The sequence below is a fragment of the Saccopteryx leptura genome, chromosome 2, assembly GCF_036850995.1.
Source record: "Saccopteryx leptura isolate mSacLep1 chromosome 2, mSacLep1_pri_phased_curated, whole genome shotgun sequence".
Taxonomy (NCBI): domain Eukaryota; kingdom Metazoa; phylum Chordata; class Mammalia; order Chiroptera; family Emballonuridae; genus Saccopteryx; species Saccopteryx leptura.
Genome location: NC_089504.1, coordinates 341,624,088 through 341,648,688, shown reverse-complemented (window position 1 = coordinate 341,648,688; position 24,601 = coordinate 341,624,088). Strand labels below are relative to the sequence as shown.

The window sequence follows — 24,601 nt, the reverse complement described above, 5'->3', positions numbered from 1 at the left end:
CCCACGGTCAAGAGAGGTACATATGAGAAAGCAATCAATGAACAACTAAAGTGCCCCAACGAAAAACTGATGATTGATGCTTCTCATCTCTCCATTCCTGTCTGTCCTTATCTATCCCTCTCTCTGACTCTCGCTGTCTCTGTAAAAAAATAAAAAAATTAATTAATTAAAAAAAAATAAAAACAGCCTGACCAGGCGGTGGCGCAATGGATAGAGCGTCAGACTAGGAGAGGACCCAGGTTCGAGACCCTAAGGTCGCCAGCTTGAGCGCGGGCTCGTCTGGTTTGAGCAAAGCTCACCAGCTTGGACCCAAGGTCGCTCGCTCGGGCAAGGTGTTACTTGGGTCTGCTGAAGGCCCACGGTCAAGGCACATGTGAGAAAGCAATCAATGAACAACTAGGTGTCACAATGAAAAACTGATGATTGATGCTTCTCATCTCTCTCCATTTCTGTCTGTCTGTCCCTATCTATCTCTCTCTCTGACTCTGTCTCTGTAAAAACAAAAAACAAAAACAAAAACATTTGCTAGTTGCCTACTATGAGATTAGCACTATCTTGTGAGAATAAAAAAGTTTAATCAGTTTTTATAAAGTAGATATCTGAGATGCTATCCTGAATATCTCACACTAAACTGCAAAACATTTATAGTGTAAATTGAAGGCTGCATTTCTGATAACCCTGAGAACCCTACTACATGTAAACATTCACATAAAAACAGACTTTTTTTATTGAGAGTGTAAGGAGTCTTTAAAAATGCTAAACATTTCTATTATAGTAATTCTAGAAAATCTGTTCTAAAAATCATATTAGCATATTACATAAATTAAAAAATGAAATGCTTTTTCTGAGAGCCTGTTATAGTTCAATTCCTTAAATCCTGCTAATAATTGTTTATTTTTTAAATTTTTCCAAAGAAAACATCTTTACTATACCTGTGACATTTATTTTAATCTCCAGGGGGCATCTGTATTTACTAATTCAAACAGGCTTCTAGAAAAGGCAATGTTTTATAGCACCTATTTACAAAGGCTATTCCCCCTTGCCAAGCTAATATTTAACTCTTAAGACATCCAGATACCAATCTCAAGGGGGAAGGCCTAACTAAATTCATTCTTTTTTCTCAGTTTTACACTTCCATGATATTATTAAAATGTATGTATACTTTACCTTTGCTGCTCACTCCCAGACTGACCGTAACTTCCAGAATCTAAAACACATAAAAAGAATTTTAAATCTGACTGACTTTAGATCTTATAGATGAAATGTGATAAGAAAATGTCATAAAAAGTAACAACAGAAAGGAAAGCTATAAGTTAAAAATATTGTGCAAGGAGAAATCTGTACAAATACAAATATCTACTGTTTACAGTAACTATAAGATTTGAAAACAACTGCTATACAAATGTGTCCTGATGGTCACAAGAACCAAGTGAATAAATGTGAAATGATCAATGAAAATTCTATCCTTTTAAGAAAAACTCAAAAGCTCAAGCTCTATTTTCTTTATATACAAAAACAAAAAAAAACCCTGTTAAAACTAACCAGGACAAAAAAAGGGGGAAGATACTCTGACAAGATAAATTACAGGATTACATTTACTGTACTTCCATATCCTCCCCAGCCCAACATCTACACCAGGGATCTCAAACTTGCGGCCCGCCAAACAATTTTGTGCGGCCCGCAGACTAATCCATGAAGTTCAAAATATTTTGGATAAAATTAAGTAAGCCTAGGGGCCTACTTGTATTTTTTGTTTCTCTAGCATCCTAGCTAGATATTAGCTTAGTTAACAGCAGTTGTGATGCGAACTACAGTTTCTGGTCGTTTTGTGACACTGAGTAAACTGCATGTACGATTGTGCTTGTTGTACTGATTTTTTTTGTTTTCAACTGCAGTGAGAAAAGTGTTGCGTAACAGTTGCCTTTTGTAGACCTAGTGCAGCCCGCCGAACAGCTGTGATCTTGCTCTGCGGCCCACATGCTGAGTTGAGTTTGAGACCCCTGCTCTACACCATCCCCTTGTGCTGGATTGCCTTGGCTGTCAGAGGCAACAAAAATATTTGTGAAGACTTGGTAAAAGTAGCTGTTAGTTATTTACAACTTTACCAAGCTTTCAAGGTCTTAGCAAACTGATATACCAACTCAGGCAAGATCTACTCCAAGCTTCCTTTTTGGCAGTAACATCTACCAAAGCAGGAATGAACTGAGTAATATGTCAAAAACAGAAAACAAATTTTTTTCTCAATTTCAAAATTATGTCATATCAAAAATTTCTGAATAGGCTCTATCTTTTAGGCTTCACTTTAGAGTCAAATGAATAACCTAAGTTCATCAGTGATGAATAATAGTATTATTACACAATGTCTAATCACCATACTGTACACCAAAAACTAATATAATGTTGAATATAAACTGTAATTAAAAAATAAATTTTTTTAAAAATATTAAATGACATGCTTTCAACTGCAAAAACTGACTCAAGAGTCTCAAACTGCAGACCATTAGGCACAACCTCATCCAACTTGAAACAAAATCATTTCTTGGGGCAGTTCTGAAAACCAACCAAAAATCAAATCAGCAACTTTTCCATTCAACTCATATAAAGCTACGATATGAAAACATTACTGTTTAAGTAGGTGACATCAAATTTGGCACTTTTCTACAGTAGAGATCCAATCAGACTGAACAAGATGACTTTTCTAAATCCTTAATTATATGAATATTGAATGTGAACCTGACACAAACTACTTCTACAGATGTGAAGAAAAGGCTACCTGACAAAGAAAAAACTGCATTACTGCCATACCCATAATAAAATGTCTACAGATTTATAGCTAACCAAATAAGGAAAAGATGAAAAGGATATAGGCTCTAACTAGACAATACAGACTAGATGCATCAAATAAGGGGGAAAGTTAGCTTTAACCATATCAGAAACCAAAAAGAATAATTAAGAGTGGGAGGAGGATGGGGGACAGGTGTAACGCAAATACTTAAGAAACCATGGTTTACTACATAGGTTAAACTATATCCAAAGGCATGAACGTGAGTTCTCTCAGTGACAAGGATGGAGTCCAAGATCTCAGTATCTATCCCTTTGACTCAGGCAAATTTAAAGTGCACAACACATAGGTCATGTAAACCTGGCTCAAATCTAGTATTGAGTCCTTAATTGTATAACCCACTCAATGCAGTCCTGAAGTTATCAATCTTCTTTAACTAGCTGACTTTAAAACTACAGAAGATATAGAAATAAGCACATTGACCAGTAAGTCTGACTCAGTATAAATACTTGAGAAAGTATACATGATTTATAGTATTAGATAAAATCAGTTTATAAATATTATTTTGGGCATTTCAAACTGCTCATTTTGAGTTCTTGACACTTGAACCTTCTGTCTGGACCCATGAATTATTTAGAAGTGCTTTTATTTCCAAGTGTCTAGAGTTTTGATTCTTTTTGTCTTCTAATTACATTCCATTGCAGCCAGTAAAAGTATTTGTTAGGATTGCTGTTTTTTGCTTTCCCCTTGGTAAATATTTCACTTGCATAAATGTCCCTATGTGCTTCAAAAGAACTGTGTATTTTCTAAGTTAAATGAATTCCATAAATCTGTAAGATGATGCTTGTTAGTTCTATTATTCATATTGTTGCTAATGTTTGGTCTGCCCAATCTATTAATTACATACGGAGGTATGTTTTTAAAACTCCATTTGACTATAAATCTGGGAGGCTTTTTGGTTTTGCTTTCTATATTTTGAGGCTATAATTAATGTTAGGTACATAAAAGTACAGATTTATATCTTCCCGGTGAATTTCTTTTTAACATTCTCCATACACTATTCTGACTGGTAACAATTTTCCTTTGGTTGTTTTCCTGGTTAATCTTTTTTGATCTCCATACTTTCAAATATTTATTTTAGGCAGTTCATTTCTGAACAGCATATATCTAGATCATTTTTTCCCCAATGTGAAAAATCTGTCTTTAAATTGTTTCTGTACTTTTACTATGTCACTTAATTTCTGTCCACCAATATTGGACTTTCTGTTTACAAGGAATGGTATTTTAATTCCCATTAAACTCTTTTCCTGCCTTTTACTTTTACTTTTTCCTGTTACTGCTTTACAGTGACACAATTTCTTTTAATGTCACCATTCATAATTATGTTCAATTTTTAATATGCATTCTTGACAAAGTTCAGAATGATCTTCCACCTCTAGAATATAAGAATCTTAATAACAATGCTAATCACTGCCTTCACCTATTATTTTGCTTTTTCCCCAACCTCTTGCTTCCACATTTAAATCTCTCAATGTAATCATTTTCATCTTCAATAATTTGTTTTACTCACTGTCCTCTACATTATGCTTCCCCTATATTATGTTTCTGCTTCCTACTCCTCCATTCCAGATTTAACTTACTTCATTAATTCTTTCAGCAAAGACCTGAAAGTGGCAGTCTTTCTTAGTCTTATTTTGGTAAAATCAAGGTCAACAGTTATTTTTCCTCTAAATTCCAAGGATCATTTCATTCTTTTCCAGATTCTTAAAAGTTTAAGTCTATCAATCTTACTGATTCCCTATTTCCTCGAGTAGGTTTGTTATTGATATTTCAATCTGCAGTTTCACATCAATGTATCTATCATCCGCCACAGCTTGAGAAATATTCGATTTTATAAAATTATCAGCCATCTATTAATTCTTCCATTTTCTCCCCAAACTGTTATTAAGTATGACAGTACTTCTTAATCTACTTGCCATGTGTAATTAATATTTCATTTTTCATCTCTATATCCTTCTGAATTGAATTCTGGGTAAATTATATCATACCTGTCTCCTACTTCACTAATTATTTCTTCTGCTAGGTCTATCTACAACTCAACTTCCATTTTTTTCCATTTCTAGAAGTTGTACTTGCTTTTTTAAATCTATATGTGGCTTTTCATAACATTTTGGTCTTAGGGTTTTCTTCTTTAAGGTTTTTAATAATTTTAAACATAATATTCACTTTCAGATTATCTATTAGGGGCTCTAGTCCTGTCACTCATTCTGGTGAATTGTTTCCTAGAATTCTGTAATTTTTTACTGTGAACTCATCTTTTCCAAGACATGTTTTTTTCTATGAGATTCCTTATGACTGTAGGTGTAAAATTTTCTCCATAAGAAGTTTTTCATTTGTTTCTTCCAGGAACCCTAAGGTTACTACTACCAACCCATAACCAATTTTTATGTTGACTTCTTGGTTTAAGGTTCTTGGACCCCGTAACTAATTTACATGTACACCCTAATTGTATGAAGCATAGGTTCCAGTTTACAAATTCTCGCCACTTTTTGTTTTCTCTCAGTGTCCAGACTTTCTTGCTCTTACTCTGGTACAAGCTTTTTCTAATTCATTCTTCCACCAAAAGTATAGTCTTTCAAACATTCAAGTCTTGTGTGTCTTGGTTACAATACCTGGCTTTAATGGTCTCAAGGCTTCATCTCCTGTCCTTAGTTACTTGGGCAGTAAAATTCAGTTTCTAAATTACGAACCCTATACCCTCCCTATCCAGGGCAATCTCCAAGTTAGCTCTGTGCCTATCTTAATAGCTTCTACTTCATTTCTGGCAGTTGCAACCCCTTTTTTTTGTTCAGTTCTTACATTTTTAGGTGTTTGTAGATCAAGGATTTTCAGGTTATCTTGGTCTGCCTTATTGCCAAAATGAGAAGTATCTTGACTTTGTAATTTTTATATGTATAATTGATATATTTATAATTTTAACTTGAAAGGTATCACATAATTCACATTTGTAAATAGTATGTAAATGAAAGTCTGACAATATTATAATTTTGATTTTTGATTACATAAGTGCTTATATTTTATTAGGTTTTATAAGTCTGCCCTGTCATACATCTGATGAGTGTCATTTTGATAAATCAAACTTAAAGGTATAGTTTGGAATCTTTAAAGGACTTTTTTTTTTTTTTTTAATTTTTTTTTTTTATTATTTATTCATTTTAGAGAGGAGAAAGAGAGAGTCAGAGAGAGAGAGAGAGGAGAGAGAAACAGGGGGGAGGAGCTGGAAGCATCAACTCCCATATGTGCCTTGACCAGGTAAGCCCAGGGTTTCGAACCGGCGACCTCAGCATTTCCAGGTCAACGCTTTACCCACTGCGCCACCACAGGTCAGGCTCTTTAAAGGACTTAACTAAACTTAATTCCATTAGTTGTTCAGGGGGAGTTTACTGTTAAATTTATTAACACCCATCAAAGAACAAATCAAAAGCATTACTCCTATTTTTATACAAAATCAAAGTATTTTATATATATTACAAAATGTATACTATATATGACACTAAGTAGAACTTAAAGATTCTAGCTTTAATTAATTTAGACACAAGCAATTCTTTTATCATTCTTTTCAAACCTGAAGGCCAATTTTGATATTTAAAAAACTGAAATTGGCCTGACCAGGCGGTGGCGCAGTGGATAGAGCGTCGGGCTGGGATGCGGAAGAACCCAGGTTCAAGACCCCGAGGTCGCCAGCTTGAGTGCGGGCTCATCTGGTTTGAGCGAGGCTCACCAGCTTGGACCCAAGGTTGCTAGCTCCAGCAAGGGTTGCTCAGTCTAGTGAAGGCCTGCGGTCAAGGCACATGTGAGAAAGCAATCAATGAACAACTAAGGTGTTGCAACGGCGCAATGAAAAACTAATGATTGATGCTTCTCATCTCTCTCCGTTCCTGTCTGTCTGTCCCTGTCTATCCCTCTCTCTAACTCACTCTCCGTCTCTGTAAAAAATAAATAACAATTAAAAAAACTGAAATTACCAAGTGACAAATATCCGATGTCTTGGTAATCTAAAGATCCGTACTAATGGGTAAACCAGCTCACACACTAATTTGACACATTGAAAATTCTGGATTTTATAAACAACCTCTAAAATGTAACTGTCCACAAAATATACCTACTATAAAATTAAGCCATCATTTTATACCAACAATTATGTTAAAAATCAAGACAGCCCAAGTTTTTAATGAGCACCGTATCCACTGAAAGCTGGTAAATTTTTCTGAGGATTGGAGAATATCCTTTTTTAACCATAGGTTACTTATCCTCCTGAGGGGGTACAGTCTATGAACTTCTGTGCTAAAGAAGCTTTACCATACTTCTTCCCAAATTATGCACCTGGTAAAAGATGGACCAATTTCTACTTTAGGGTAAGAAAATTATCTCGTTTGGGCATGGATTACATAGAAATTTAAAGAAAAGATAAACTCCCTCAAAAGATAAATCTTCTGGCTTCCTTACATCAATGTTAACCTCAGGACTGTTCATCATTTTCCTGTCAACCATTCTCGTTATTTTGATTTCTTCTAAGTCTCCTGCTTCTTGTCACATTTCCATCCTTCTGCAAGACTGGATTATTGGGGGACGAGGGGTTGTTTTTAATACCAACAGAATCTCCCGTAAAAAAGCGCCAAAGACCACACCAGTCATTTTCATCCCAATCACAGGACTTGAAAGAAATGTTCTCCTTTTGCACCTGAAAAGTGGTATCTAACGCTCATGATGGTGTCTAACAAGCGGATAGCTGGGTCTCTGCGGCCTGCGGTGCACCGAGCAGAGGACCTTGTGCGCTCAGCTAGGACTGACTGCTAAGTCAGGAGAACATCCATGTTCCAGACATTATATTCTGCCTTAGCAGGATCTAAATGGCTCTCTTGAGGAGGCCAAGGCCTCTTTTTCTCCTGCACACAACAGGGGGGCGTTTATCAATCGAAGTGCTTCGTGGAAGACTGCTGTTCTTTCTTTAGTCTATGTTTCCAAGTAAATGACACATGTACCTACATGAGCCTGTCGACCACAGAAAAGGCTCACTTTCAAGCTGTTGCAGATTAAAAAAAAACAAACACTGAACAGGAGAAAAGAATGACAAAGAAGGGTGAAAGGACGCTGGGTTTTTATACAAACACCCCTAACTGGAATTCGGCTCGTTACAACAGAAGGAATGACGGTAAGTAGGATTTCGTGGAAGGCAACGTCCTTCTGAAAGGGCTCCCAGGGCGTCAAGGCCTCCACCTGATGAATGAGAGTCAGAAGGCCCAGCTCCACTTCACGGATGGGGACACTGAGGTAGGAGACGGCGCGACGACTGGCCCGAGGCCTCGCTGAAAGGTCTGAGGCGGAGCGGGGAGCCCCAAGGACCGCTTCTCAGGATGATGCTTTAATCACGGGCTTCCCCCCGCCCCGTGATGGCGTAGACGGCGTCCGCCCCCCGACTCGCACACCCTCCCCCGGGAACCGCACGTCGCCTCCGCTTCCAAGGGCACAGCTCGGAAACGGGGGCCCGAAGCGCTCCCGCCGTGATTCGCAGACGAAGAGCGAGCGTTGGGAACGTGCGTCCCCCAAGTCCAACATGGCGGCGGCTGCGTCCGCGCCCCCACCCCCAGCCTCCCTCAGGGCCGGAGGCTTTTCCTCGGGGCCCTCTGGTGGATGGGAAGGTGGCCCAACCCCGCAAGGCCCCTTCTCGCCGCTGCCGCTGCTCCCTAAAGGAATCACCTACCCGACATGACTAACGGCCGCGGCGCAGAGCCCCACAACCCGCCGAGAACAAGGAATACCAGAGCCAGGCGGCGCGGCGGCCGAAGCTGTACTGAGAGGGTGCGAGGGAGCGGCGGCGGGCTGAGCCCGACTGCGGGGCCTCGGCAGCCAATCAGAGGACAGTGGGCGGTACCATGGTGTCGCGGCAGGAGGGGTAGTTCTGTACTAGTACTGGCCTCGAACGCCGAGGACTTCAGACTACCTCTCTGTTCTCACCTCCGCGGACGGTACCATTATTGAGAGGGAATTGAGAAACGAAAGTACCAACGCCGAGGTCAGGATGGGGGAAGGAAGCTGACGTAGCTCTGGCTCCGTCCCCATGTACAGTCCTATTTCCTACTTGATTGGGTCTGATAGAATTTGAGATTTGGGAGCGAAAGAGGAGAGACTTTATAAACAGGCCATTAGGTTAGAAGTGACCTTTCTTCCCCTAAAATTTCGAATGGTATGCCCTAGTTCGCTCCGTTTGGGCTGCACACAGCTAGAACCGCCTGGGGGCGTTCAGAGTCGAGCTTCCGAGACTGAAAATCGTGACAAGCTCTGGTACCTGATCCGCCTCCTGGTTTGTCATTAACTAGTTTGTCAAGTAAGAAATAGACTGTAAGGTAACACTGGAATAAACGTGTGCATTAAAACGAAAGCACACACAGCCGGACTCGGAGGATGAGGCGGGATGGGGTGTAGAGCTTTAGTTTTCTGGGCTAGCATAATATCTAATTGTCAGGCACCTCACATGATCTCATTTAACTCTCACCACGGGTTGATGAAATGTTATCCCCATGTTACAGAGAAGGCGGGATTCACTTGCTGTGGGTCACACAGCAAATAAATGGCCAATGTGGAATTCAAATCCTCGTAACCAGATGTGTACCACTGTCTGTGGGTTTAACTGTTACTGTACCGCCGAAAGGGAACTAGGACTCTATAGAGTGTGAGACAAAACTGAATGCCCAGGCCCGGGCCAGTTGGCTCGGTGGTAGAGCGTCGGCCTGGCGTGCAGGAGTCCCAGGTTTGATTCCTGGCCGGGGCACACAGGAGAAGCGCCCATCTGCTTCTCCACCCTTCCCCCTCTCCTTCCTCTCTGTCTCTCTCTTCCCCTCCAGCAGCCGAGGCTTCTTCATTGGAGCAAAGATGGCCCAGGCGCTGAGGATAGTTCTGTGGCCTCTGCCTCAGGCACTAGAATGACTCTGGTTGCAACAGGGCAACGCCCCAGATGGGCGGAGCATCGCCCCCTGGTGGGCGTGCCGGGTGGATCCCGGTCAGGCGCATGCGGGAGTCTGTCTGACTGCTTCCCCGTTTCCAGCTTCGGAAAAATGCAAGAAAAAAAAAAAAACTGAATGCCCAGAAAGCACGCAAGGATATTTTCCCCGAGGGCGAGGTGATATCTGAGGCAAACCAAAGGTGGTGAGAAGTTGACCAAATGGAGGAAAGTGCGTTGGACTAGTTGCAAAACAAGTAACGCAATATGTTAAGAATTTACTCGTGAGAGGGGAGAATGCTAGGACAGGAGGCCAGAAAAGTAGCTGAGACCTTGTAAAGTACATGAGAGTCTGTGCTTTACCTTAAAGGCAGTGAGAACCCCTCACTAGAGGATTTTAGAAAAAGATCAGATTTTCACTTTCGGGCTGCCAGACAAAAAAAAAATGTATAGAGATGAAAGGTGCCCCAAAGCAGAAAGACCAATTAGGTAGCAGCCAGTGCAATCATTCTGGTGAGAGATCATAGTGGCCTGGACTTAGGTTGTAGCCATGGAGATGGAGGTAAAGTGAAGAGATCGCTAAGATACTTAGGCAGTAGACTGGGCAAGACCTGGTGACTGATTTGGGTGGAAGAGTCTAGCAGAGGGAAAGAAGTCGGGTGAGTGCTGGGTTTCCCACTTGGACAAGTGGACAGATGTTGGTGTTATTCACTGTGTTAGGGAATAGGAGGAGGAGAAACAGATTGGGGTGAGGGTGGAACAGTATGTTCAGAATTAATGCCTTCAGGTCAGAAAAAAAGCAGGTCATCTCTTTTCATTATACCAGCAGTAACTGTGCCTTCAACTCTGAATGCAGAGGGTCACAGAGCTCTCTAGACAAGTCCAAACATGCAAGGCTAAAAGAATGCACATGCTTGCATGACTAAAAACAATTTAGGCCTTGGCCGGATGGCTCAGTTGACTGGAGCATCATCCTAATGAGCAAAGGTTGAGGGTTCAATCCCTAGTTAGGGCACATGTGGGAACAGATTGATGTTTCTCTCTCATTCTCTCTCCCTCCCTTCCTCTCTCTCTAAAATAAATAAATGCATTTAAAATTTTTAGCTGTACAGCCCTAGCTTGGTAGTTCAGTTGATTAAAGTGTCATCCTGATACTCCAAGGTTATGGGTTCGATCCCTGATCAGGGCACATATAAGAATCAACCAATAATGCCTGGCTGGTGGTAACATCGATCTGTGATGCTGAAATCCCAGGTTTGAAACTGCAAGGTCGCAGCTTGAGCGCGGATTCATCAACATGATCCCATGATTGCTGGCTTGAAGCCCAAGGTTGCTGGCTTGAGCCTAAGGTCACTGGCTTGTGTAAGGAGTCACTGGCTGGTCTTGAGCCCCTGGTCAAGGCACTTATGAGAAAGCAATCTATGAACAACTAAAGTGACGCAAATCAGAGTTAATGCTTCTCTTCTCTCCACCCCCCCCAAAAAAAAGAACTGATGAATGCATAAATAAGTGGAACAACAAAACCAATATTTCTCTTTCTCTTTCTCTCCCTCCCTTCTTCTTTCTAAAATCAATCAATAAATTTTTTTTTAATAAAAACAATTTAGCTGTCAGCTTATGTATTGAGAAAGGCAACCCAGAGGAGGAAATGAACATGTGCAATAAATAGCATGAGGGAGTTGGGTTATTGAAGGAAGGAGAGACTTCTAGATTGTTCATCTTTTAAATTTTTTTAGAATTGAGTTTTTTTTAATAACAGAAATACAGAAAGTATTGCTCATCATCACTTCCTTAAATTTGTACCACCATTTATTTATTTATTTATTCATTCATTCATGCATGCATATATTCTTCACTCAGCTGCCACCTCCTGACATTTTCCAGGTGCCAGGTCCTGGAAGTCCCTGGAGGTAGAAAAATAGGAAACACCATGTCGTCTGCCCTTCAGGAACTGCAGTCTCATAACAAGGACAATATATACTTGAGATTCCAATTAACTACTAAACATGCTCAAACTGGAGGATGCAAAGGGTGCCCTGAAAACACAGAGGAAGAACTCTAGCCAACATGAAGGGTAGAGGAGATATTAAGGAAGGCTTCCTGCCCTGGCCAGTTGGCTCAGTGGTACAGCATCAGCCCAGTAGGTGGAAGTCTTGGGTTCAATTCCTGGTCAGGGCACACAGGAGAAGCTCCCATCTGCTTCTCCACCCCTCCCCCTCTCGCTTCTCTCTCTCTCTCTCTCTCTCTTCTCCTCCCCTCCTGCAGCCATGACTCAAAATTGGAGCGAGTTGGCCCCAGGTGCTAAGGATGGCTTCATGGCCTCCGTCTCAGGCGTTATAAAATGGCTCCAGATACAAAGGAGCAAAGGCCCTAGTTGGACAGAGCATTGCCCCCTAGTGGGCTTGCCTAGTGGATCCTGGTCAGGGCGCATGCAGGAGTCTGTCTCTACTTCCCCTCCTCTCACTAAATGAAAAAAAAAAAAAAGGAAGGCTTCCAGCTGGAGATATACCATAAGCTGAGTTTTGAAGAAAGAAAAGGAATTCACCAGGGGGTGTATATCAGAAACAGCATGCTCCAAACGGAAAGGGTTGTGTTTGCAAAGACTGAAAAAGAGCAAAATTCTGGGAATTGTAAGTGGATTAGTCTGGCTGGTCTGTGGAGTTGCAGGGGTGGGGAGTGATGATAAATGAAAGAAGTAGGCAGGAACCACAGCTTGAAGAGCTTATATACCTTGTGGAACAGTTTGTGTATTACATTTAAAACAATGGGGGCCTGACCTGTGGTGGCGCAGTGGATAAAGCGTTGATCTGGAACACCAAGGTTGCCTGTTCGAAACCCCAGGCTTGCCTGGTCAAGGTACATATGGGAGTTAATGCTTCCTGCTCCTTTCCCCTTCTCTCTCTCTCTCTCTCTCTCTCTCTCTCTCTCTGTCTCTCTCTCCTCTCTAATGAATAGTCTTAAAAAATAATAATAAATGTAAAGCCAGGAGCCACCATCGTGGCCATTCACATGCAGGCTCGCATTGGATTCAGACAGTCGGTAAAGAAACAATGGAGCCAAAAACTGATGGGCCATCATCTTTAATCCTAGCTTGCACTCGGTAGGCAAGTAAAAACACACACTGGGCTCCAAAACCCACTCACATTCAGTGCTCACAAAGTTACTGACTTATCCAAGTTTCCTAGAATCAAAGGTTTCTAGCTCACCAGACTTATTCACCTCTGTTCCCTATCTCCTTCCTTCTCTCTGCACAAACTGGCTTCTCACTCAACACTCCGCCATCTTGGCTGCTTCTCCTGGCCTCCTCCACGTGGCCTTTCTCTGCTCTCCTCTCTGCTCTCTCCTCTAATGATAATTTCAGGAACCAAGAGAGCAAGCTCCCGTTCTGCCCCCATTTTATAGTGTAGAAATCAAAACCGTTTAATCCAATATACAAAATAGGGAAGTCTCTAATACAAAGTCACTTATCTGAGGCATAATTGGATTGTACCACTCCACATCAAAAAGGGTGGGAAAGGCTTAGTCCTAAAACCAAGCGCCAGGCTACAAGGATCCTGCCTGCCCACAGCCCGCCCCCAACACACATTAATATCACCTGGGTGATGGCTTCCACATGGGCAGCGCCATCTCTAACAAAGTGAGCATAATATATATATTTTATCTGCCCAACAAACCACCCCTATGCTCACTTTACTACTCACAATCTACACCACCGGCATCCCTGTGCAAGGAAATTAGGCACATTACACAAATTACAACAGCACAAATCATACAGTTTCAACAATCACAAAGGTACACTTCACCAGTCTCTGGGCACTTAGCCCAAAGTGCAAAATGTCCTCGGCCTTCTTTCTAGCCATGGGAAAAGCTTCCCGGGGCAGGGGAGTGCTTCCAGCAAAGCCACCCCCTACCCCCATCAGGGTATTTCACATTGTCCAAAATCCATAGTCCATCCAACAAAGGAGCCAATGCCCACTCCGGTCGTAGTCCAGGAAATCAGTCCACGCACATGGGGCATCAGCCACCCACCTCATCCCTGCCATCCTGGCAGGTCTTACATTGTCCCAAAGAGGAGCACGTGACAATGGCAGTCAGCATTTCCATCTCTGCTCTGGAGAGCATGATGGCATTCAGCCCTATGTCCCAAAATCGCAGACCTACCAGGGCCGTAGTAGGTGCTCCTTCCAGCTGGGCTCTCATCTTCTGGAGACTGCGGATTGCAACTCCAGCCCGATTCTCCTCATCCTCCAAAGAGGAACTGAAAACATCAGCTCCCGCTGCCGGGCCTGCAGCCCCGGGCCCGGCCTCAGCCCCAGCCCCGGCCCTGGCCCTGGCCCTGATCTCCTGCCACTGCTGGCTCTCCACAACATCTAGGGCAACCTGCAACTCATGAACCTGTGATTCCTTCTCCAGCAGGTGCTCCTTTTCCAGGTGAATCTTGCAAACCTGGTCAGACTCCTCCTCCAGCGCTTCCTTCAGCTCCAGGGTCAGCATCTGTTTCTCCCACATTTGCTCCAGCTCCTTCCACTGCTCAGTTTGCAGGTCCCGGACAGCCTCTTCCACAGAGCTCTCGGTTTCCTCACACATGGCTGTAAAAGTCAGCCAGCCTACGGTCCCCAAAAGGGCAGCCATGGGGAACCATAACACCAGCCAGTCCTCTACTCCACCACTCAAAGGTGGTGGCGGCTCCTTGCCGATCTGTATCGAATCCTGCCACAGCCTATGCCAAATGTAAAGCCAGGAGCCACCATCGTGCCATTCACATGCAGGCTCGCATTGGATTCGGACAGTCGGTAAAGAAACAATGGAGCCAAAAACTGATGGGCCATCATCTTCCTAAAACCAAGCCCCAGGCTACAAGGATCCTGCCTGCCCACAGCCCGCCCCCAACACACTTTAATATCACCTGGGCGACGGCTTCCACGTGGGCAGTGCCATCTTTAACAAAGTGAGCATAATATATATATATTTTATCTGCCCAACAATAAATAAATAATTAAATAAAATGGAGAACTTCTGAGGAATCTAATCAAAGGAGTGACATTTCATTTTCTGTATTCATTATCTCTTTTCACCATCTGAATGCCCCATGAAATATAGGTATTGCTGTTATCCATATTTTTTTTTTCTGTATTTTTCTGAAGCTGGAAACGGGGAGAGACAGTCAGACAGACTCCCGCATGCGCCCGACCGGGATCCACCTGGCACGCCAACCAGGGGGCGACGCTCTGCCCACCAGGGGGCGATGCTCTGCCCCTCCGGGGCGTCGCTCTGTTGCGACCAGAGCCACTCTAGTGCCTGGGGCAGAGGCCTAGGAGCCATCCCCAGCGCCCGCCCGGGCCATCTTTGCTCCAATGGAGCCTCGGCTGTGGGAGGGGAAGAGAGAGACAGAGGAAGGAGAGGGGGAGGGGTGGAGAAGCAGATGGGCGCTTCTCCTGTGTGCCCTGGCCGGGAATCAAACCCGGGACTTCTGCACGCCAGGCCGACACTCTACCACTGAGCCAACTGGCCAGGGCCTGTTATCCATATTTTGTAGATGAGAACACTGAAGATGAAATTCTTTACCAGCTTCACACAGTCAATTAAGGGCAGAAGCAGAACTCAAACCCAGGCCTTTGCAACAAGACCGGCGTTCTCTTTACTGTACCCCAGGTCTGCACTGCTCTGGGCTTTCTTTCCAGGGTCCTGCTCTACCACAAAGGGACTCGCTAATAGAGTCCTATGGGCTCCTGCCTTGCAGGCTTTTGCCTGGAGTTATCTGCAACAGACTTCACACAGTCAATTCTTCATGCTACAGGATCCTGCTCCCTCCACTATCCTAGCCTCAGTCTGCGTATTTAGGGAAGACAACACATCTATTTTACACAGGGGCCTGTCTGCCCCTGGCTTACTCATCAAGCCCTCACGTGGGAAGCTGACCGCTGCAGGCTGCATTTCAGTTTCAGAGATTCCTTCAAGCAGTAACTTCCAACTAGAATCAGCCAGTGGGTGTTCCCCAGTTGAGAAAGTATATGGTAAAAGAAACGCAGGATCCAGGGCTACTTTTCCCTGTCCCTCTCTGCCACGGTGGAAGGGGTAGGGGTGGGAGTGGGGTGAGGGTGGGTGGGGTCTCAGGCAGCAGCTGTCTCCTGCGGAGCTCCAGTTTCCATCTTTGACTCTGGCTCTTGGACTCCAGAAACTCCTTCCTTCATTCTTCTAGCCTATGGATGGTAGAGGCTTCTAGCTATTCTTTTTTTTTTTTTTTTTTTAAGGAAATAAATAAATAAACAACAGGCCAAAATAGTCACCTTTGCTAAACCACGCACCAGACCAAAACTTAATAACAAACCTAATTGCAATTTCAGCCTCTCCCAGGAGTGGAATTTTAAACCAATCAGTCTGGAATTTCCTGATCCACACTAGTGAGGTCATCTGCCTGATAAGCCCCCTGCCTTCCTCTAGGGCAGCTTCAGCCAGGGCGCCTGGTGTGCCGCAAGAATTTTTACAACATGCAATACCTGACTGTTTAGTCAGGGGCACTGACCGCTTTTCCCATAGACTGTCAAATTTTTAAAAATGACAACAGCCAACACAATAGTCATCTGGTGTGAATGTATAGCAAGAAGCAACCCAACGGAGGATAGACACTCAGATAACTTAATCAACAAAGGAAGAAGAATTTATTAAAGCCAGCAGAACACGTGGGGATTGTAGCTCCAAAACACGGGCTCCCCAAAGTTGATTTTCTTTCTTTTTTTTTTTTCATCTTTTTTTATTTTATATACAAGGACAGAGATAGAGTCAGAGAGAGGGATAGATAGGGACAGACAGGAACGGAGAGAGATGAGAAGCATCAATCATCAGTTTTTCGTTGCTGTTGTAACACCTTAGTTGTTCATTTCATTGATTGCTCTCCCACATATGCCTTGACCACGGGCCTTCAGCAGACCGAGTAACCCTTTGCTCGAGCCAGCGACCTTGGGTTCAAGCTGATGAGCTTTTTGCTCAAGCCAGATGAGCCTGCGCTCAAGCTGACGACCTCAGGGTCTCGAACCTGGGTTCTCCGCATCCCAGTCCGAGGCTCTATCCACTGCGCCACCGCCTGGTCAGGCCAAAGTTGATTTTCTTACAGGTTATATCCCTTTACAGTATCTAAGCAATGGGCATGTGATTTCTTTGTTTAAGGTTTCCCAGAACTCAAGGAGAGGGGAGGGAAAGTTTCAGTGGGGTCAGCAAGGGGGAAGGGGTTTCCAGATCACTGGTCATAGTTACATGCAGATTCTGCTATTCTTGCTTTGTATTGTAAGTGACTCTAAGCACCCATTTAGAGAACTATAGGATAGAGTTAAATTTATCACTGGCTGACTTGGTTACCCTTGCTGGCTCCTTTCCCTTGTATTCTTTTTGTTTCTTCCTTCTCAGGAAAGAGGGGTTCTGCCCCTCCTTCCTCTGATGAATCAAAATTTACCTATTTTTTTGTCAGATTGGCAAAAATATATACTTTCTGGTGTGCCGCAGAATTTTAGTACTTACTTTATGTGTACTCTAAGATGAAAAAGGTTAAAAATCACTGCTCTAGTGGAAGGTGCCTTTGCCTGAAATAATCCACCATTAATTTAGTCCCACCTTCTTTCTTCCTATAAATAAACCTTCTATTTTGTACAACTGACCCAAGCACCCTTCTAGCTATTCATGACTTGCTTAATAAAGCCAATTAGATCCTCAAATTTACTCGGTTAAATTTTGTTCTTTAACACTATTGATAAATTCTGAGTTACCTTCATTCCATTTGGCTTCCCAACCCTTCCACCACTCGTGTAGGGCCTCATAGGACTCTTTAAGGACTGTGAATTGACTTAGAGTGTAAAGGGAAACCATTAGAGGGAGCCATTTAGCAGAGGCCTTGCAGGAACTGACCTGTTTTACCAGGATTACTCTGGCTGCTATCCTGAGATTAGCCTGTAGGGGGCAAGAGGTGAAACGGGAAGGTAATTGTTCTACCGAGTGAAAACCAAGCCACAAGGATTTTTGCCTCTCTTGCCTGTGGAATTCACAGTTGCACCGCATAATTCAAGGCCTGCCTATCTGATTAGAGGTTGATTTGTTCTCTAGCTGGGTTGCATAGTTCATCTCTGAACTCCTCAATGTCCCATATAGTGCTTGAAACATAGGCACTAAGAAGAAGGAAAAAGAGAAGAAAAGGAAAAACCTTGTAATGAATGAATGAATGAATGAATGAATGAATGAAATGGCATGACCTGTCTCTCTCACTTGCCTATAAACTCTTCAAGCTCAAAGACCTTATCTAGGACTTTCCTAGTCTCCCAAGTGTTTAGTGAAGGTTGAAAAATGACTGCCTGCTCTGTGCCAGCTGCCATAGCAGTAGTAGCCATCACCACCCTCCCACCTCCAGCCCCCTTGAAGGTGTCCCTCATTGCTCCTCCAGCCTTCCTAGAGAGCAAGCCTCCCATGAAAATTACCCTGAGACTTCACTCGGGCAGGGAAAGGTTCCTTATAAATGACCAGGCTACACTGTCCTCTGGACAGTAGCAGGCACTTCCTGTTTGGGGTGGAAAGGAAGCAGACAATTTCCTGTTAGCGGATCTTTTGAGCAAAGCAGGAGATTCTGAGCAGGTCCTAACCTAGCCTTTCAGGCCAGATGCCTGGCAGTTAGACAGCCTTTATTTAAAAGGGAAGTGGGCACAGTGCCAAAATGGCCAGGCTTTTATTGTGCTCCCTGCAAGTCCCTTGGGTCCCGGTGTGAGTAAAAAACAAACCAGAAGAGGCTGCAAACCATGATGAAGGCTGGGGGAGAGGGGACTGCTCTGAGCCGAAGAGCGCTGCCTGATGAGGAGGTGCTCATGTGACTGTCCTGAGACAGGCTTGTGTGGGTTGACGAGAGCACAATTGAGAGGGAACCTGTGTGAAGGATACATGTGTGTAGACTTGTTTCTGTGTACCCAATACCCAGCACTTGATAGGATTTCAAGTTTATTAACTATCTAATTAATAAATATCAATTAGTAAATTTTGCTTGCTCCCCATAGCAAACCAGGGTACTCAAAGATGCAGGGAAAGCCCAATTGGTTAGAGCATCATCCTGAAGCACAGAGGGTGCCAGTTTGATCCCCAGTCAGGGAGCATACAGGAACAGATTGATGTTCCCTTCTCTCTCTCCTTTCCTCTCCTGCTAAAATCAATAAATAAACATTTTAAAAAAGAAAAAGAAAAGGCAGGAATCCTTGTTGTCCCATTTTAAAATGGCGGAAACTCAAAGAGGTTAGTGGACCTGCAAGTTTCAACAGAGTGTGAAAAAGTCAAGATTCAAACCTAGGTCTGTCTTGCTCCAAATTTCTTGCTTTTTCCAGTCCCATATGAGCATGTACATGTGTGATTATGTACAGGGAGGTAGAAAGATAGGTAGGTATATGTGTGACTGTAACCCAGACTGATGAGACCACATCCAGATGTGCTGAAGAGAGGAAATTTCCGTTCAGAGGCAGAAGTGATTGCTAGAAAATCAGGGCTTCTAGAATTGAATCACAGCCTGACCTGTGGGGGCGCAGTGGATAAAGCATCAACCTGGAATGCTGAGGTCGCTTGTTCGAAACCGTGGGCTTGTCCAGTCAAGGCACATATGAGAGTTGATGCTTCCTGCTCCTTCCCTCTTCTCTCTCTCTCTCTCTCTCTCTCTTCTCTCTAAAATGAATAAAATCTATAAAAATAAATAAATAGAATTGAATCACATCTAAAAAGGCACAGTGGTTATGGTCAATAATGAATCCAAATTATCACAGCTAGTCTTCAAAACCCTGGGGAAAGCCTCCTTTTAGCTCTCCCAAGCTAATCTCATGTCCTCATTACATGTATTCCTCTTTTTATTCTTTTGAGATCAGATGAGATCAGGCGTGTCCAGGGTGGTATGGCCATAGATCTTCTTTTCATTCTTATTACTGGTTTTTGGAGGTTGTTCACTCTGTTAGTGCCTTTTTCTGGAGCCCAGAATTCCTTCTGATAAAATCTGCTTTGTGTTCTGCCTACTTCCTGGGAAGGAGGAAGGGGCAGAGACAAAGCTGATTGTTTCTCATATTATGAAGAGAGAAACTGAGGCCCAGAGGGGCCTTGTCCAGGTCCACACATCCTGCCTGATTCAAGAGGTCTTGGTCAGGAAGACGACTCAATGGCCAGCTGTTGCCTTCTGTCAGAGAAGGAATCGCCTAGGCAGCTGCCAGCCTGGGCAGGCAACATGCCCAAGCCCTGGCTTGAGTTCCTCAGAAGTCTGTCCACACTGGGAAGGCTGGGCGGCACTGAGGATCTGAACCAAGCCCAGTGCTGGGAGAGGGAGGGAGGGGAAGCAGCTCTCTTTGAAGGAAGAATAGGGAGGACTGCCAGCCTCGCTGGGTCAGGAACCTGCCCAGCCAAGATAGAGAAGGAAGAAGAGAGCCAGATTCTTAGAAAGCCTAGTACTATCTTCCTCTTGAACATTGGGATCCAGTATTTAGTGATTACCATATTTCCCCACGTATAAGACGCACCATTTTTCAAAAAATTTGGGGTCTAAAAACTGAGTGTGTCTTATAAATGGTTGTGGCATTTCAGATGCCATAGATCAGTGGTCCCCAACCCCCGGGCCGCGGACCGGTACCAGTCCATGGGCCATTTGGTACCGGTCCGCAGAGAAAGAATAAATAACTTACATTATTTCCGTTTTATTTATATTTAAGTCTGAACAATGTTTTATTTTTTAAAAATGACCAGATTCCCTCTGTTACATCCATCTAAGACTCAATCTTGATGCTTGTCTTGGTCACGTGATACATTTATCCGTCCCACCCTAAAGGCCGGTCCGTGAAAATATTTTCTGACATTAAACCAGTCTGTGGCCCAAAAAAGGTTGGGGATCACTGCCATAGATGGAACTGAGGACGAAGCAATATATGAAGACAGTGATTCATCATCAGAAGCAGATGAGGACAAGCTAATGGATGGGAGTTTTGACAATGATGAGGAGTTGTATGAATTTTATGATGAACAGAACTTGAGTTCAATAACTTTATGTAATATATTTTTTTCAAATATTGGGCCCCAAAATTAAGTTGCATCTTATACATGGAGAAATATGGTAAGTAGGTCTGGAGTAGGTCTCTGGAAACTGAATTTTTCATGCCTACATGTGATTCAATGCAGGTGATCCAGGAATCACATTTTAAAAATTTGACTTGAGGCCAGATAGTATAGTGGTTTTCCATTTATTTATTTTTTTTGTTGTTGTTTTGTTTTGTTTTTAACCCACATGCACGAGAGAGACATAGAGAGAGACAGACAGGAAAGGAGATGAGAAGCATCAACTCATAGTTGTGTCACTTTAGTTGTTTGTTGATTGCTTCTCATATGTGCCTTGATGGAGGGGAAGGGCTCCAGCCAAGCCAGTGACCCCTTTCTCACACTAGCAACCTTGGGCTTCCAGCCAGCAACCTTTGGGCTCAAGCCAGCAACCCCATGCTCAAGCTGGTGAGCCTGTGCTCAAGCCGATGACCTTGGGGTTTCGAACTTGAGTCCTCAGTATCCCAGGTCAACACTTAAGATAATATAGTATTTAAAGGCATAAGATCTGGACTTGGTCTCCAGATTTGAACCCTGACTCCATTACTAGATTTGTGACTTTGGACATGTGACATCTCTGTGCCTCAGTTTCCTCATCATTAAGATAAGGATGCTTGTGCCTGACCAGGGGGTGGTGCAGTGGATAGAGTGCCACACACTTACCATGGGGAGAGGTAAGGATGGGATGAAATAATCCAACCAAGGACACAAAGAAAGCAGAAGAAGTCAATTTTCTTTTTTAATTTATTTTATTTTATTCATGCATGAGAGAGAGAGAGAAAGAGAGAGAGAGAGAGAGATGAGACAGAGACAGAGGGACAGACAGACAGGAAGGGAGAAGAATGAGAAGCATCAATTCTTCGTTGCAGCATCTTAGTTGTTCATTGATTGCTTTCTCATATGTGCCTTGATCAGGGGGGTTTCTGCAGAGCCAGTGACCTGTTGCTCAAGCCAGCAACCTTTGGGCTCAAGCCAGTGACCATGGGGTCATGTCTATAATCCCACGCTCAAGCCAGCAACCCTTCACTCAAGCTGGATGAGCCCATACTCAAGCCAGCAACCTCGGGGTTTTGAACCTGGGTCCTCAGCATCTCAGGTTGACACTCTATCCACTGCACCACTGCCTGGTCTGGCATCAATTTTCAAATACAATAGTAGTGTCAGTTTTTGATATCCAGGGACCACGGTTCACCTGAGATGCAAAGAAAGGCAGGGTTAGCTCTCTTAGTAGCTGAGCCATCTTCTCCCAGTCACTCAGCCCTCCAGAGAACCACTGTTTCCAGAGAACTCCTGGGATGTGCTAAAAGGGTTGGAGAAATTCTTCCTGAAGAAAAAATGGGCAAATTTGGGTTTGACTCCAGTTTGGCCCACAGTACCCTTACCAACTGGTACTCCCCGGAACTCCCTGCCCCAAAGCAGAGCTGTATCTAGCCTATCAAATCCACCTTCTGGTCGAGGGCGCCATATACCATGTCGTACCTGCTACCTTCTGACGTACCCTCCTCTCTCTCTCTCTCTCTCTCTCTCTCTCTCTTTCATACACACACACACACACACACACACACACACACACACACGTTGCCAGATAAAACAGAGAACGAGTTAAACTTGAATTTGATTAATGATGAATAAATATTTTTAGCTTAAGTATGTCCCAAATATTGCATTGCACATACTTATTCAAAAATGTACTCACCCTGTCTGTCCAGATAGCTCAGTTGGCTAGCGCGTCATCTTGAAGCGCAGAGGGTGCTGGTTTGATCCTAGGGCAGGGCACTACAGGAGCAGATCTTTGTTCCTGTCTTTCTCTCTCTCTCTCTCTCTCCCCCCTTCCTCTCTCTCTAAAAATCAATAAGTAAATTTAAAAAAATTTTAAATAACTCATCATTTATCTGATACTCAAGCTTAACTGGACATTCTGTAATTTTTTAAAAATATTTTATGTATTGATTTTAGAGAGAGGAGAGAGAGAATGGCAGAGGGGGAGGGAGGAACGGGAAGCACCAATTCACGGTTGTTTCTTATATGTGCCTTGACTGGTCTAGCCTGCGGTCTTCCCGCAACCCCAGCATTCCGCCAGGTCAATGCCTTATCCACTGCACCACCACAAGTCAGGCTAGAGATCTTGTATTTTTATTCGCTAAGTCTAGCAACAATACCCAGCTCTCCTTCAGAATCTCCCTCCTCCAAGGCTCACCACAGGACTTCCGGCCTTAGCTGAGAACCTTTATTACAGTCTAACCTGCTAGACTGAAAGTTCTGTGAAGGTAAGGCCCAGGCCTTGTCACAATCTCTGGGGCTCAGATCCAGGCAAGGACTCTCTTAACAGATATGCACAAGGAGTTAGGGGGGATGGGCAAAGAAATCCATCCTTAACCCTGTGCCCCAGCGGAGACCTGGCACAGGGATGTGCCATTGAGAGGCGTCTTTTTCTCATTGGTACACCCGAGGAGAGTCTGTTTCTAAATTGGGCCACCCTGAAACTAATTGGTTGCTCCCTCTTCATTGGTTGGTTGGGAGGTAGGTGGGGCCTATTCCAATTACTCCGCCCACAGGAACTCCCGTTTCCAAGAAGGCTGTCTAATCAAAGGGGTGCCTTTTAAAAATCCCCCTACCATTGCCTGACCTGTGGTGGCGCAGTGGATAAAGCATGGACCTGGAAATGCTGAGGTCACCGGTTCAAAACCCTGGGCTTGCCTCGTCAAGGCACATATGGGAGTTGATGCTTCCAGCTCCTCCCCCCTTCTCTCTCTCTCCTCTCTAAAAATGAATAAAAAAAAAAAATTTAAAAAAAAAAAAATCCGCCTGACCTGTGGTGGCGCAGTGGATAAAGTGTCAACCTGGAAATGCTGAGGTCGCCGGTTCGAAACCCTGGGCTTGCCTGGTCGAGGCACATATGGGAGTTGATGCTTCCTGCTCCTCCCCCTTCTCTCTCTCTCTTTCTCTCTCTCTCCCTCTCTCTCTCCTGTCTAAAATAAATAAAATTAAATTAAAATTAAAAAAGAAATGTTCCCTTCTAAAAAAAAAAAAAAAAAATCCCCCTACCAGGTCCTCGCGGGTTAGCTCAGTAAGTTAGAACACGGCCCTAAAACACCAAGATTGTAGGTCCAATCCCGGACAGGGCACGTAAGGGAAGCGACCAATGAACGCACAACTTAGTGGAACAACAAATGAATGCTTCCCTCTCGCTCTCCTTTCCTCAGTCTTTCTAAAATCAACCAATAAAAAATAATAAAATAAAAATTCCTCCACGAAAGTGGCACTGTTTTCTATGCATTAATAAATTTTCTGAGGCCCTAAGCCTTAGGATAAGAACACTTCATTACATTCGTTTCGCACTTTATAGATTCCAAATTACTTTTACATACATCAACTCACCTAATCAACACAATCCCCCCCCAGGTGGATATCACTGTGCGCCTTGCATTTTACAGATTAGCAAATTGATACTAGAAGAGAGGCAGTAACCTGCTTGCAGAGAGTGAAAACAGCTTTCTTTTGCTCAGTATGAACTTAGTCAAGGCTTTCCCGTAAATTGTTTCACTCCACCTTTACTACCATTGTATGGGATCCATGAAGTCAGGCACTTGACACTCATTTTCTCTTTTAACCTTCATGCAAGTATCATTTGCTCTCATTTTACTGATGAATAAACTGATGCTCAAAGTACTAGTTAAAACCTTTGCCTGACCTGTGATGGCACAGTGGATAAAGCGTCGACCTGGAAATGCTGAGGTCGC

The 24,601-nt window shown here is 43.5% G+C and overlaps 1 protein-coding gene across 3 annotated transcripts in view; it reads right to left on the bottom strand.

The window, feature by feature from the left end:
• TAF15 (TATA-box binding protein associated factor 15) overlaps positions 1–8,673 on the bottom strand; it is a 36,562-nt gene extending 27,889 nt beyond the window's left edge. For 2 of the 3 annotated variants that reach the window (XM_066363880.1, XM_066363881.1), the window contains exons 1-2: positions 8,544–8,673; positions 1,168–1,207 (exon numbers count right to left, since the gene is read on the bottom strand). In XM_066363880.1, coding sequence (XP_066219977.1) covers positions 1,168–1,207; positions 8,544–8,550 — 47 coding nt within the window. In that variant the 5' untranslated portion in view covers positions 8,551–8,673. The remainder of the gene's footprint in view (positions 1–1,167; positions 1,208–8,543) is intronic. The other variant, XM_066363882.1, reaches the window with a different exon arrangement.
• Between the last annotated feature and the right edge of the window lie 15,928 nt (positions 8,674–24,601).